The sequence below is a fragment of the Lepisosteus platostomus genome, chromosome 3 (genome assembly GCF_059453375.1).
Source record: "Lepisosteus platostomus isolate fLepPlt1 chromosome 3, fLepPlt1.hap1, whole genome shotgun sequence".
Classification (NCBI taxonomy): domain Eukaryota; kingdom Metazoa; phylum Chordata; class Actinopteri; order Semionotiformes; family Lepisosteidae; genus Lepisosteus; species Lepisosteus platostomus.
The window spans coordinates 16,404,137-16,419,203 of record NC_142613.1 but is presented as its reverse complement, the minus strand read 5'-3'; the positions used below and the strand labels follow the sequence as shown (position 1 = coordinate 16,419,203).

At 37.8% G+C, this 15,067-nt stretch overlaps 2 protein-coding genes across 5 annotated transcripts; both read left to right on the top strand.

Annotated features, from left to right (window-relative positions):
* Positions 1 to 1,953: 1,953 nt before the first annotated feature.
* Positions 1,954 to 7,438, top strand: LOC148674540 (deoxyguanosine kinase, mitochondrial-like). Of its 4 annotated transcripts, none has more exons than XM_088624741.1 (8): positions 1,954 to 2,069; positions 2,270 to 2,451; positions 2,978 to 3,108; positions 3,943 to 4,136; positions 4,260 to 4,407; positions 6,274 to 6,389; positions 6,669 to 6,768; positions 6,961 to 7,438. In XM_088624741.1, exons 2-8 carry the CDS (start codon positions 2,322 to 2,324, stop codon positions 6,985 to 6,987), a joined length of 846 nt encoding a protein of 281 aa, XP_088480867.1. In that variant the 5' UTR covers positions 1,954 to 2,069; positions 2,270 to 2,321; the 3' UTR covers positions 6,988 to 7,438. The 4 variants fall into 4 exon arrangements, with proteins under 4 accessions (XP_088480867.1, XP_088480864.1, XP_088480866.1 ...); XM_088624740.1 differs by having other exon boundaries at positions 1,990 to 2,161; XM_088624738.1 differs by having other exon boundaries at positions 1,989 to 2,451.
* A 4,649-nt stretch (positions 7,439 to 12,087) lies between these two features.
* LOC148674539 (nodal homolog 2-A-like) lies at positions 12,088 to 15,067 on the top strand. The gene is made up of 3 exons (XM_088627174.1): positions 12,088 to 12,537; positions 13,268 to 14,106; positions 14,601 to 15,067. Exons 1-3 carry the CDS (start codon positions 12,186 to 12,188, stop codon positions 14,751 to 14,753), a joined length of 1,344 nt encoding a protein of 447 aa, XP_088483300.1. The 5' UTR covers positions 12,088 to 12,185; the 3' UTR covers positions 14,754 to 15,067.

Genomic DNA, 15,067 nt, shown 5'->3' with positions numbered 1-15,067 from the left:
TGGCTGCATTGGTGAGTCTGTTTTTACCTAAAATCCACCAAATTAAAGATCCCATTATGCCACCCTTCCCTCAAAATAATACACAATACTTAGTCCAGGAGTTATTGATTGTATAATTGGAGGAGCAAAGCATATCTGTATCCATCACAATTATCCCTAGCTGTAAGTATAAATGGAACTTTGGAACTTTAAACAGTGAAAACAAAAATATGTTTTATTGTTGTAGTAATTATTTTATTAGTCATAAAGCTTACTCACAATGTGCACACCCCTCATTAACTTCTCCACTTGATTTTACACAGGAAAACTGAATATGGCATAGATTATGTATAAACTATTCTAACCTCACAGTCTTACACTTACACATTCAACTGACAAGTCTGGAACTCTAGCTAGTTAGATGAATTTTGTTTTTCATCAGCAGCCATATCACCCTGCAACTCACAACTGGCAACCCACTGAAGCTAAGCAGGTGTGAGCCTGGTCAGTACCTGGATGGGAGACCTCCTGGGAAAAACTAAGGTTGCTGCTGGAAGAGGTGTTAGTGGGGCCAGCAGGGGGCGCTCACCCTGTGGTCCATGTGGGTCCTAATGCCCCAGTATAGTGATGGGGACACTATACTGTAAACAGGCGCCGTCCTTCGGATGAGATGTAAAACCGAGGTCCTGACTCTCTGTGGTCATTAAAAATCCCAGGGCGCTTCTCGAAAAGAGTAGGGGTGTAACCCCGGTGTCCTGGCCAAATTTCCAATTGGCCCTTACCAATCATGGCCTCCTAATAATCCCCTTCTATGAATTGGCTACATTACTCTGCTCTCCTCCCCACTGATAGCTGATGTGTGGTGAGCGTTCTGGCGCACTATGGCTGCTGTTGCATCATCCAGGTGGATGCTGCACATTGGTGGTGGTGGAGGGGAGTCCCCATTACCTGTAAAGCGCTTTGAGTGGAGTGTCCAGAAAAGCGCTATATAAGTGTAAGCAATTATTATTATTTAAATTTTTGAGTCATATCATTGGGTATTATATCATTAACTGTATGATTGGTCGTTTCTTCTATGTGAAGTAAAACTGAAATAGAGCAGGAGCGACCGAGTATGAAAACTGTTAAGGTTTCTTAACGTAAATCTGACCATCAGTTTCTGAACATCTCAACATCAACAATGTTCACTATTTTATTGGCATTAATGCATATCAACATGTTTGTCTGAAGAATTGTATCTCTAAAGTATAATATAAAGTAACATTTTGAAAGCAAGAGGAAACGTACATAAAACTGTATATTTTATTACCCGTTTTACATCATTAGAAACTAAGCAATTCCGACAAAGTGGTGTTAACAAAACTGCACAGAAACCTGAGGCATAAAATATTTTCGGAGACAGGCGTAGAAACAGCCATCAGATTGTTAAGAAAAGCCAGAGACTGCGGAAATGAGCTAGGTAGAAAGACAATACACTGTATGAAAGTGTTTTCTACTTAAGGAAAGAAAGACCCTCTAATATAACTCCCGATTTCACTAGTTGTCGAAAAACCTCAACGGATTATGATTAGCTTCTCTTCTGCAAAGACGGTACTGGTAAAGTTTATGAAGTATTTATTTCTACGTGGATAATATCTTCATTCCGACTGAACATTCAATGATAGAACTGTTATAAGGGAAAAAAACGCGATAGAATACTTTTTTGTTCGTGAAAGCGTACGCTAATTATGAATTAATATGTGACCATCACCGCTAGGTAACACTCAGCACTCAGTACCAATGCAGAATAGAGTTTTTAACGCTATTCAATTTCAGTGAAACGTTTTCTTCTTTCTGTCTTATTTAAGCAACTTTAAAGAATTTTAAACAATTGGGTTTATTTCTTAATATATATCGCCGAGAACCTGGGTCATTCGCGCTGCTTGAAATCGCTAGCTTCTAGCTACTTTAATTACTCGTGCTACGCAGCAGAGGGCACTCGGAAGTAGTGGTAAAAACATCCGGTGACAGTTCAGTATCTCGTGTTTTTTTATATTGTGGCGTGCCGGTGATAGTAGCGTGAATCCCGGTGATGTAACGTTTTCGTAAACGTGGGTTGGATTTTATGCAGGAGTTCATTTTAAAACTGTCTGAATGTTAAGATTTTCTCGATGACTCTTATTATATTGTAATATTATAAAACGTAAGACATTATTCGCCTTTAATAGAAAAAAATGAGAGTACAGATTCGTCGTGAGTGTGTGTTTCTATCACTGAATTTAGCCAGTAAGATATACTGTCGCTTTTTCAGTTTTTCAAGAGGGGGCAAAGCACTCGGTGTCGTTGAAACGCCGTACCAGGCAATGTACCCTCCATCTGTTAAACGTGCCCGTACGACTTCACGTTTGCACAGATGTAACCTGGGCACAAGCCCCGTGGAGCAACCGAAGGCATGGTCTCGGATAAAAAGGATATCAATTGAAGGAAATATTGGTAATTTCATTTTTATGAATTAGATACTGTATATTATATTATTATATTATAAACAATGTGATCGACTTTTCCTTGCTTTGTGACGTTTCAGCGTCATTAGGAAAATTGTGTTTGTGTTGGACTTTTTCTTTCAAACACTGACATATTTGAAAGGTTTAAGAGGGAATTATTACTTTTACGTAATAGTTTTCCAGTTATACGTTTTAATTGTATGGATGGAATTATCGGTATGGAAGTGTATTATGTATAGAAGTGCTCAGGACTTCTAACAGCGCAGCAGTTTCATCTGTTACAGATGCCTAGATGATGAAAAGCAATGTATATCAATGTAATATATATATTTGTATAACGATCTGTAGAATTCTAGGAGTTCATGCTTCACTGAGACAGCAGTCTAGGTATGCCCTGCACTTTCTACATAAAAACTGCAATAGAAGAATTTGTTTTAGTTTATTGTTTCTCCTTGTAACAAACACTTGAAGTACTGCACTGACCTGCAAATGTGTTCTGTATGGTATGGCTACAGCTGTGGGGAAGTCTACCTTTGCTCGGCTGTTACAGAAGACAGAGAGGCAGTGGGAGGTCATAGCAGAGCCCCTCAACAAGTGGCAGAACATCCAGACACCTGGACCATCTGAGGTAAGAGACAACAACAGAGTAAGTAAAGATTCATGTTGATCTATTTCTGATTTTCACATTCTGAAGGCTGTGCACAGTCGTCTGTTGAAAGGCAAAACATTTAAAAACAGACACCTTGCTGTGATGAAATCCGCACAGGGATGTGATATTTCATCAGTGCTGATTGTCTTTCTTCTGTGAAATAGTATGACTAATTTGTTTCAGAAGATAACATTTTTCTTCCAGTCTATTCTTTATTCATAAGTAGTGCAAATACAGTTTCTACCCAGATTGTAACCTACCTGAAAAAAAATCTGTATTTTACCCATTTCCAATTAGAATAATTTAAAAGGCTATTTCTGTAGATATCGAAGTCCTGGTTATAGTTGTGCGCAATTTGTACACCAATGTGGGCTATTCAGTCAAATGTGAGTCACTAGATCAGAGTACCTCGAGCTCTGTAGTCTTATCATCAATTCCTAACATTTGTAATAGGTGTTAAATTGGTTAATTTGGACAAATACTGTATACTGTACTCAGGAATAATCAGTATAAAGCAATATTAAATATCATAAACAATTGTTTTTTTCAGTCAATGAATTTTATTAAAACTCTGCAGTTTGATTAATTTGATCATGTTATGAAGTGTATCTATATGAACATAATTAGTGCTGCACTTGTGTAAACAGTATTTTCAGAATATTAAAGTTATGTGGGTCCATAGCCATTGGACCCAGTTAGCATGGTTAATTGAAGTTCTACTGTAAATATTTCAGTTATATTTAAAATTGGTGGAAACTGGAAGCCTTGAGGATTTCCGCTCAGGACTGTACAATGAAGGGTGCTACCGTCTGAATCTCTTTCTGCCATCAGGGTGTGTCAGCCTCCCAGCAGACTGCCAGTAACCTGCTGCAGATGATGTATGAGGAGCCTCAGCGCTGGTCCTATACCTTTCAGACGTACTCCTGCATGAGTCGCATCAAGTCCCACCTGGAGCCCCCCACTCTCCAGCTGCTGCAGTTGGAGAAGCCCATACAGATCTTTGAGAGGTCTGTCTACAGTGACAGGTACTGCCTGAGCAAGGAGGATCACAGGGAAAACTGTAATACAAGTGGAGTAGGAATGCAGTTTAACTGTGAGCTATATGCACATGATACTCTCTGATAGTATGATTATCTCTCTGTGTTGAGGTATGTCTTTGCACTGACCTTATTTGAGTTGGGCTACATCAATGAAACTGAGTGGGCTATCTATCAGGACTGGCATACATTTCTGGTGCAGCAGTTTGGCCGAAGAATTCAACTAGAAGGCATTGTCTACCTGAGAGCAAACCCAGAGGTACTGCCACACTCAGCCTCACCAGCATGTACTCTTGATTTCAAGTTTTATTTTCATCTTGCCTTTTAATGGATTGAGCCACTGTAGGTTGTTCACGAAACAAAATAAATGCTGTTTTCCTCTAAGCGAGTTCTAATGATTTTATACCATAGCCTAAGTGAGGTCTTTGCATAGTGATAGTCTTTTGTTTCAATAATAAGAATAAGAATCATTCCTTACACTTATATAGCACTTTTCTGGGCACTCCACTCAAAGTGCTTTACACATAATGGGAATCCCCTCCACCACCAATGTGCAGCATCCACCTGTTTTTGTATCTGATTAAATGTGATTCTGCTGAACAAAACATTTTGTTAAAGCTTATATGGAAATATACATTTGCTATTCATAGACATTTGTACATGAGTCAATAATGATTGACTGTCTCTAAAATATAAGGCCTTTTTCATAGAAATTCAGCAATTTCACCAAGGCACTGGAGTGTACTACTACATTTTGCAGCTTCCAAAATAACTTTAACCTTTATGAGCAGAAACATCAATTAATAACCTACAAACAGCATCCTGAAATTATGATTGGGGAAACAAATGATCTTGGAAAATGTATATGCTTTACTGTACCCAGCAAAGCCACATGCCATCACAAAAGAGAAAATAAATGTTTTTAATAGCTCTTGTCAGGCAATAGGGGCCCTATTGTGTCTGTGTCCTAACATTAAAATGTGGGCACACATTCATCATTTATTTCTGGACATGTCATGTAAGGCAGATTCATAAAACTGCCAGGTAGGCCTGTGTGTGAAATAGACTTGGAACAAGTAGTTATAAATTGTAGACTTAAAAACAAATTTTAAAATAAGATATAATCTGCGTAAAAACTGTATGTGTCTCTTAAATTTTCACTAGATGTAATAGCATATTGTTTTAGTACCTCTAGCTATAAAACTTACTGGAGGAAAATCATAGGCCTTGCCTCTAAATTTCATTGTCATCAATTATATACTACATCTCATATTCATCTTATCTGCCAGCTGTTTGTCCAGTCTTGAATTCTGTCTAAATGTTTATTTTAATCTGCTGCTTCTAGCATGTGTGTTAATCCTACTAGTTTGGTGCTATATTGAACCGACTAACTACTGTCAGTCTGGCTCAATTGACAAAGAGCATCTGCACCTTACTTGTACTTTACTATTTATTAACCAGTATCAATCCAAACCCACATTTTCCCAAATGCCTACAGCATGTAATTTGAGAATTTATATTTGATCTTGATCAAAAGCCTCCTGAAACTCTAAATACATCATATCATACATTTCAGTTTGATTGTTCAAAGAAAAGTTAGTTAAATGTTAAGTAAGGTCCACCTTTCCGATTTTAACTTTTCCCTAGGAAGTTATTTCCACACAGGTCATCTCATAGTGTAGTTCTGGTGAATGTTTTCCAAAATGAGCATGTGACTAATTTCTCTTGATGTACTTGGTACAGTTTTATTACCCCTTTTATGGGTTGGCACTACATTAGCAATTCTCGTATTCATGATTACTAGTCCTGTCTTTCGGGAAAATGTGAACATGGTCATTTCTTAAACATTGCTTACTTCATGCCTGGAAACTCGGGTTCAGGAGAAGATAGCCTCTGTCAGAGTTGCAGAATAAGTGGCATGATGTATGGAAATCAGTGGAAAATGATATAAAATGTAATTCTGGTTCACAGAGCTCAGTTTTCTTACTATGCAATTATTTTATGTAGTGTTATTTTTATTTAGGCTACCTGGCATTAATATCACATTCATTTCATAATAATTCTACTATAGATTTCTCATCTAGTCTGTGTTACTCTGCCAGTTATTATTTTCCTGTATTGCCAGAGGTGTCTGGAGCGCTTGGGTCACAGGGCCAGGCCAGAAGAGAAGGGCATCCAGCTGGAATACCTGGAGAAACTTCACAAACAGCATGAGAACTGGCTCGTTCACAGAACCACACCGTGAGCCTCTCTCTCCGTCTCTTTCAATGCTGTGAATGTAATGTCACTTTGTGGTTGTGTTCTTGCAGCACAAGAGTGGCTGGCATACCCAGTCAGTCTTCTAAACTGGATTTATGACATGTCTCTTTTTCTGAAAGGGCAAACTATGCACTATACGGCTGGTAGTTGTTCTCTTTTGCCTTTTCTGCGCATTCTCTTTCTCCATCTCTTATTGGTTTAGCAGAAGCCATTATCCTGTGTGACCTACAGGTGTATCCAACTAATTCTCTGTTTCCACAGGCTGCACTTTGAGCACCTGAAGAACACCCCTGTTCTGGTGCTGGGTGTCAACAATGAGTTTGAAAAGAATGAGGACGTTCAGTGGAAACTCATGGGCAAGGTACATATTTATGATGTGCCTGTATTTGCTGGTAAACAGATTAAGTGTTTTTGCTGACAGAGTTATAATTGACTAAGGGGGCTCAAAAATATCTTGGGAGACTAGGTGAAATGTATTTTAGATGTTTTTATATTTTAATAATTCACTTGTATTGCTAGTATCTTCCCACACTTCTGCTTTTGTGTTCTGCAGGTGAAGACATTTTTGGATGGCCTGTGAAAATGAAAATAAAAACATACCAATGGACTAGATTGTGACATTTAAAAGGATATGCAATATATATCTAGTTATTGGGACCACAAAGCAAATTGAATTTTTGCTTACAAATGTAGGAAGAGGTAGGGTCTGCTTATGTTGACTCATCAGACCAAGATTTTAGGTATTTTTATACAGTATTTGCTACTGTACTGTTTCTGATGTGGTCAGATCTGAAGCATGAAGTATGGATAGACTTTTTTAACTTTATTCCTAAACTGCTGTACAGTATTTTGACAATGCTGTTAGTGGTGACCACTGGATACCTCACACCTCTCACCTGACCAGCTGCATCAGATTTGGTGTGTACTGCATTATTGGTGAAACTGAAGAGTGTTGTTCTGTGTTTGTACTGTAGGTACTTCACTCAGTCATTGTAAGCTAAAGGAAATAAAGAAAATGCTGCCTGAATGAATCTTTTTTTTTTGTTCGTTTATGTGGTGACATTCTTCTGTCTTGAATTGTCACAACATTGTAGAAGACTTGAGCAGCTGATTTTTGTTGCATGTTAAGTTCACAATATCCCAATATATCCCAACCCTTTCTAAACCTTTCCAGACCAAAATACATTTTAGCCTGTAGCCTGTAATCTGGACTAACTTCTTTAAGGTTTAGTTCATAGAATTTACTGTAGAATTCACTTAAGGTCATTAAAAGGGGAAAGCTGAAATTTGTAAAACATCCTGTTTTTCATTACTAACATGCAACAGTAGTTATGTTCCAGAAATGTAGAACCAGTCCCCCATAAGCTGACAATTCTACTTGAAGGTAAAGTATTCCATATATAAATACTATTTCGGACAGGTTGGCACCATGGCATTTCACCTGAAAATGTTTATTTTAATTAGACAAGAAATGAACTTACCACTCGTCAGGGAAATGTTGTCACTTATGGTCACCACTCAAACCACGTATCTCTCCCTCTTTGTCTTTGGCCAACTTGTTGTAGCCTATTAATTCAAATTCCGGTTGAATTGAATCCAATTCTATGAACAAGAATAGATGCAGGAGATGTTGAAATGATCTTCACTGTGGGCTTTGAAGGTGTTTTGAAGCAATTTCCCTGTAAATATTAAGGATGAGGAAGCAATACACAGAAATGTAGACTTTATGTGGCTTACACTTGCTATCAAGAAATTATCTACTTTCACACTTAGATTCTATGCCATCACAAGAGATTGAACCTTACTGTAAGTGTTAGATTGATTCTTAATTACCTACATTAAGTTACTGAGGTTCTACAGCTCATTGTCTTGATACCCCCAAAAATTCCTTGTATTATCTTGATACCCAAAACATAAGGCAGACAAAGTTTATTTGTAAGGAGCGTTGCGCTGTCTAAACCAAGACCCCAGTATGATGACACTGTAGAAGCTGTCATCGCTGAGATCCATTGGGATGACGAGAACAAAACAAATTCAAGAATTTCTTTACATATAAGAAAAGGTTGTTGTTGATTTCTGAGAACTTTAAAACAGGCAGATTACTTCCCCTGTGAATCTTTTTTCTAGGTCCTATGAACATTTTGACACATCGATTTCACCTGTGGTGTTTGATGTCTGTTTCCCATTTTGATAATGGTGGTGTTTTGAAATGATTCTGATCATTTTAAAGTTCTTTGTCAGAGCTTTAGCTTTACTCTTGAAACAATCCATATTTCTATTTTGTTGTTTAATTTGAGATGTTCTATCGCTACCACAGTCTGGATTCTCAGCATGAAATGCAAACACTATACAAACTATGAATGTGTCTGTTCTGGCAGCTGTAATAGCCTGTTTTGTGAATTATTGTTAAAGTGAATGGGAAAAACGTGTCTGAGTGATATTTAAGTCTGGGCGTACAGCTTCTCTTTGTGTCATGGGTTGATTCATGTTTTCTGAACCCCAAACACTCTTGTTTTTGAAGAATAGCAACTCAAAATTACAGTACGCTTACTTTTTATAACTACACAGATATGTTCTTACAGAAACTCAATAAAGAAAATAAAGTTTTAACTTGTCTCAGTTTTTCATAGAGGCTTGCCAACATCGATAATCTAAACTAATTATAATATTCCACTCGTAATTATGAGGCCAGCGTGGAATGAAAAATAGAGAACAAATGTGCCCTATGCTGACTTCGTAATGTGTTCGTTTACAAGGTCTCACAATTTGTTTTATGTGCTCCTTTGTTAATGTTGATGTTTTCTGCGATTTTATGTTTAAAGCTCTTTGTTTCAATGCGTATGTTGTTTCTGGTGTCCTCTTGATTTAATGATTTACATTGCTTTAGAGGTGTAGTTAAAAGGTTACACCACAAGAGGGCGTTGAATGCTTTTCATAAGAACAAAAGGGTCACAAACAAGATGAGGCTTTTCGGTTCATAACCTTGTCTGGTACTAGCTAATCAATGCATTCGAAAGGATGATACATTTATTTAGTGGGTCGAGCCTGTAGCTTACTTACAAGAGACGTTAACATGTTGTTAATGCTTGTCTCGTCTAAAGAAAGCAGTTCTTTTTAAGCTTTCATTTCTGTCATGTAGCTTTATTAATTGGTGTATATAAAAAAGTGAAACACCTGAGAAATCTTAATCACCCCACTGATGTTCAAAAGCTGGTAATCTTCAAAAGCTTCTACCTGAGACAAGAAAATCCTGTTTCTTTTCGTGAAACGTAGATTTAAAACATAAAAACTAATCTGGGATAGGTGCCATACAAAGAGAATATAATTATGTTTTTTGTTCTAAAACCTGCGTTTTCTGATTTTTTTTTTACTTTGTTTTACCAAGGTCTACCTTGTTGTGAAGTTATGATTTCAGACATTCGATAAAATACTTGCAACAAATTAAAAAAATAAAAAGCTCTTTTAATTTTATTTACACATCTGAGCTACACCATACATGAATCATACTACATTAACTGAGTTAAAAAAAAGTTCGGAATTAGTTTTTTCTCAGAAGATGATAAAGAATGTTTTAATTCAACGAAATTACTGTTTCGTGGAGCTTATTTTGTAACAATTAGACAGCATTTACAAGCGAGTAAACTGTTCATGATAAAATCTGAAACTGAAAAAAAAATAGTTTTTAACTTCGGAATATTTTTTATTTTCTTCATTTTAGTTAGGGTAGGAGCAAGAAATTGAGAATAGCCAAAAATTTAACAATTCGTATGCCTAAATTTCTTTTGTGCTACGTTATTAAGTTTTTAATCATTAACCAATCAATTCTACATTGGCGGAAATTTTCAACGATTTTACGAAGCTGAGTTTGCAGTTATTTTTTCTTTAAAAAACGGTGGGATTGAGCAGTTTGGGAACAAAGCTTTTAAATCGCTCTGTCGATCCTTAAAGAAGTAGCTAATTAGCAAATTTAGAGCGGTCACTTGATACTTTGAATTTGCAATGTAAAGCATTTTCTATTGGTGTACTTAATCTGGTCTGTAATCTTATCACATATTCTTACGGTAACTGTGTGGTATCACTATCTCCTTGATTTTGCAAAACACGATTTTAAGCGTGTAATCCTGTGTTGTTTTTTGTGAACCGTTTTCTTTCGGTGAGAGCAACACCACTGCTAATCACCCCAAATTGCATATGAGCACATGATTAATATTTCATTGTATCTTAACAAATAATGAATATAGTCTATTTTGATTCCTCAAATGAGCCTTTAAACACTTTTGGAATTCATATTAAATGTGGTACTGCCTTGGTCTCTAAACAATAAAGAGACTTGCAAAAGACAAGTCGAATGAATAGAATTGTAAAATGGTGATTCACAAGAACGTTACCTCGCAGCCGAGTTGAGATTTTTTATAGTGTTTAAAATCGTAGTGTTAGAGCTTTTCAGGTGATAGAAATTTTTTACGGTTTGAAGAACCACCCGAGTTCTGAGCGAGTTTGAAACGCGTAGGACGATTTGTTATTGTTTGACCTGTGTGATCTTTTTCTAGCTGTTTGATACTTTTGGACATCAAAGCACCAGCACTGTAAAGTCTCTTTATTGTGCGTCCAATGACGTTGTGAGTCAGTAAGTATATGGTGTGGACAATGTGTACAATAAAGACACGTTAGGGATCAATAGAAAGTGATCACCTTAATGCTCTTCATCGGTAAACTACCCGTGCATCTCGCCCTACAGTGAGCAGACTAAAGGCTCGGTTTGTTTTCTCATTTTTGAGAAAGAAAATCGAAGTTTGTGGCAGAGGGATGTGTGATTTGTTGTAAGGCACATTTATTGTCGTAAATCGTAAATTAAATTAAATTCAATTGAATTCAAAATACGTCATTAATCCCCAAAGGGGGTGGGTGCATTTAAGCAGCAAGACCTTTTCTGCTTATTTGTCATATGCACAACTGCAATGAGATGTTTAATTGCATGTATGCTCCGATACAAAGACAGTGCAGCAAAATAAAAATGAAAAAAGGAGAATAAGTTCCAAAAAATTGATTATGAAAGTGGCATAGTGTAATAAATGAAAAAAACATCAAATAATTCGTTTATCGAGCTCTAAATTATTACTGGATTAAGTCCACTGATACATATTAAAGGTTTCTCTATTTTTTAGAAAAAAAAACTAATCGACTAACGTTATTTAAGTGACGTTAATAAACGATAGCAAGTTGCGTGTTTTTTGTGTTTAGTGTATTTCCCACTTTTATTAGCTGTGATAAAAGTTTTGTAAAACAATATTATTGAATGTGATCATAAATAATGGATCAGAAATTGTGTGTTCATAATCAACTTACATGCACTTTTTTCAAATTATAAAAACTGAATTTAATTTTTAATCAGCTGAAAAACAAATTCACGTGCATCCATGGACAGTTCTCATTATAATCATAAGCCTTTAGCCTATAACCATACTTTTATCATTTATTTGAGAAATGTGTCGTTATTGCAAATGATCAAGATATTCTGGCTTATGAATAAGAAAAGAGGACTGCCTTCTAAGACTATGAACTTGTCAGGTTTGATGTTCTGATTCAAAAGGAATACCCGTCCAGGAACATCAAAGAACTGTTGATGGGGAGGTTCATCAAAGACCAACTGTCTGCTATAAATGGTCTTCTAGCCAAGCCTACCCACACGTTCACTTGAGCTGAGGACAAGCAAGGGACAAGAAGCAAGCTGCTCTCTTTCCCAGGCAACTCTACAAGCACAACTACAAAACCCAGAATATGGAACATCACATTTTCATTTTCTTCCTCGGCGGACTTGCTGTGTTTTGGACAGGAATCGTCACTACGGATCCTGTTCCGGTAACGGACACAATGGAAGACGGGGACCTGTATGGTGTTGAGGTACATCCCACCTTAGATGGCAATAGCTCTGTCTCCAATGCTACGGTTGCTCCCGCTTTGCGATACAGAGGGTCTCAACACAAGAGCAGGTATCCGAGGTACATGATGCACCTCTACCGCTCCGTCAAATCCGCTGGCGGGGTCGGAGCAGCAGCGGCAGCAGCGGGTCAAGCCGAGGACGACCCCGTTCTAAAGGAATCCAATTCGGTACTGAGCCTGGTGGCAAAAAGTAAGTCGTTTTATAATAAATTAATACTCTTGTTTAAATTGTGTCAAAAGTAGTAGTCTTTGGTTAAATACTGAGAATTTACGGGAACAAATGTCTATGATTTATGTACATAAATTAGGCTTTAGGTTTGCTTTTAATGTATTCGAGATGCCTATTTAAATTCATCATCATGGTCTCATTTAACTTTGCTATATAGCCGACGAGCTCGAATAAGCAGGGTTCCTCAGTCAAAGGAGTAGTTATCTATCCATCCTTTTCAGATCTTCTCCTTTACAAACTACAGTGTTAGAGTTTTTATTTGACTTTCAAGTTTTTTGTTAGTGTCTGTATTGCCCCAGACGTCTGTTACAAATGTGACTGCACAGGAGTTCAATATACATTCTGCCTTGTTTTGACATTTGCCACGTTTAGTCTGTTAGTAGTGCGCGCAATGTTTTCTCAAGCGCATCTGCTGGGAACGCTCAAGTGATACTGTAGCATTTAGCTCAATCCTCCTCGCTTGCTCGCCTCATTTACTTTTAGCAGAACGTTAATCTGGAGTCTTAAAAATTTAACGATGACTTAATAATCTTAATTTAAATTTACTACGTATAACCAAGTTTCCATCGTGAGTTGTCTTCAAAAACATAAAATATTTAAGTATTTAAGTGAGAAGTAATCAAACGTCTAAGTTTCTTTTAAATTGTGAACTTGTTCTGATAATGTGATTTCTCCTGTTTTTGTTTTACAGGCTGCCATCAGAGTGGGGATAAATGGAGTGTCACTTTTGACATGTCTTCCATCTCTGCTGATGACGATGTCCAGCTGTCTGAGCTCCGCTTCAGACTGCCTTCTTTCTCCGCATCCAAAAGAGTGACGGTGGAGATCTTTCACTCCAGGGAGCAGGAGTGTGCCGAGGAGTCAGATAGCCAGCCGTGCCAGGACCGCTTGTTCCTGGGCAGCTTCAGTGCCTCTCCAGCTGACACTAACTTGTCCTGGAAAATCTTCAACGTCACAGCCCTGCTCAAGTACTGGCTCCACCAGGGGGAGAGTTTTGTGAACGGAGAGGAGGCAGCAGTCATAGGGGATCCCCTCCACAAAGTGCCAGAAGAGGAACACAAGGAGAGGCTGGAGCAGGCGCAGCAGCACAAGCACCATGCCAACAGCACCGAGAGCAGCAGCGAGAGGAAAGTCTACCATAAGACTGTGGACCGAGTCATGATGGTGGTCTTCTCCAAACACAACCACTCCAGAGAGGAAACAGGTATGCCAACCCTTATCCACACTGTGGAGCACTCCAAATATATCACCCTGGACAAAGCTGGGGACCAGTCAGGTCGGCGACAGAAGAGGAACAGGAATGGGCAGGAGAGAGTGAAGTTGGCTGGTAATGTTGGGGGCACCGCTCCCACACCTGAGAGCCCCCAGAGTCCACTTTGCAGGAAGGTGGACATGTGGGTAGACTTTGACCAGATTGGCTGGAACCAGTGGATCGTGCACCCGAAACGGTACAATGCCTTCAGGTGCGAGGGAGAGTGTCCCTGTCCTGTGGACGAGACATTTAATCCTACCAACCATGCATACATGCAGGTACGTAATACTGTTATGAATGAATTTATTATCTATAATATTTCATATTTAATTTCTTTATATTTACAAAACAATCCCTAATACTATGAGATATCCAAAGTATTCACTGGAAATTAAATTATCAAAATCGATACCTTGTCCACAGATTTCAATGTTATGAATGAACCTCCTTTTATTCAACATAAATACAAGTGCAAATTTCTATAAAACATTGCAATAGGATTCTTAAAGAATATATATCGGAGAAAAAATGATGTTATCCTTGTAGTTTAACATGACTAAGATACTTCTGCTCATTCTACACATCTAAGCATTACTTATCATCTTCAGTGCTGCAATAATTTTAAACAACGTTTTTTCTTCACCTTCAAATAGTTTGCTACCAACATGTGTTATATACTGTACTGTGTCAAACATTCTACACTAAGGTGTGTGTTTAATACGATAGGGCAATTTCTATTTGTAGTAACACGTATTTTCTTTTCTCCCTGCAGAGTCTGGTGAAACTGTACCATCCAGACAAAGTGCCAAGTATATCCTGTGTGCCCACAAGACTCGGCCCACTTTCCATGCTCTATTACGAGAATGGAGAGCTGGTACTGCGACATCATGAGGAAATGATGGTGGAGGAGTGTGGCTGTCACTGAGCAGAACCCCTTACCAGCTCCAGAATCTCAAAGGGGCTGAATCCTACTTCAGGTTCACTTAGAAACCAGAAGCACAGATCCAAAAGACTCATTTCCTATCTTTATTTATGAAATGAGCCACAAATGCTTGGTCTGGCTTGGAGCAAGTCAGAAGGAATAGAACTGAAATGGTGTGACTTGTATTTTTATAAAATACTACTATTTTTGCTTCAAGTTTATCCTTGCTAACTTTAAAGAATTTGTAGAATAATATTGTTTTTGAATACATATTTTTAGCAGAGGGTTAACTGACTTTTCATTAATATGCTGGCAAA

Coding starts and splice junctions, on each gene's coding strand:
- LOC148674540 (XM_088624738.1), top strand. CDS start 2,193: ATGAGAGTACAGATTCGTCGTGAGTGTGTGTTTCTATCACTGAATTTA. Junction 2,452..2,977: donor ATCAATTGAAGGAAATATTG/GTAATTTCATTT, acceptor GTATGGCTACAG/CTGTGGGGAAGTCTACCTTT. Junction 6,390..6,668: donor CTCGTTCACAGAACCACACC/GTGAGCCTCTCT, acceptor CTGTTTCCACAG/GCTGCACTTTGAGCACCTGA.
- LOC148674539 (XM_088627174.1), top strand. CDS start 12,186: ATGGAACATCACATTTTCATTTTCTTCCTCGGCGGACTTGCTGTGTTT. Junction 12,538..13,267: donor ACTGAGCCTGGTGGCAAAAA/GTAAGTCGTTTT, acceptor TTTGTTTTACAG/GCTGCCATCAGAGTGGGGAT. Junction 14,107..14,600: donor CCAACCATGCATACATGCAG/GTACGTAATACT, acceptor TTCTCCCTGCAG/AGTCTGGTGAAACTGTACCA.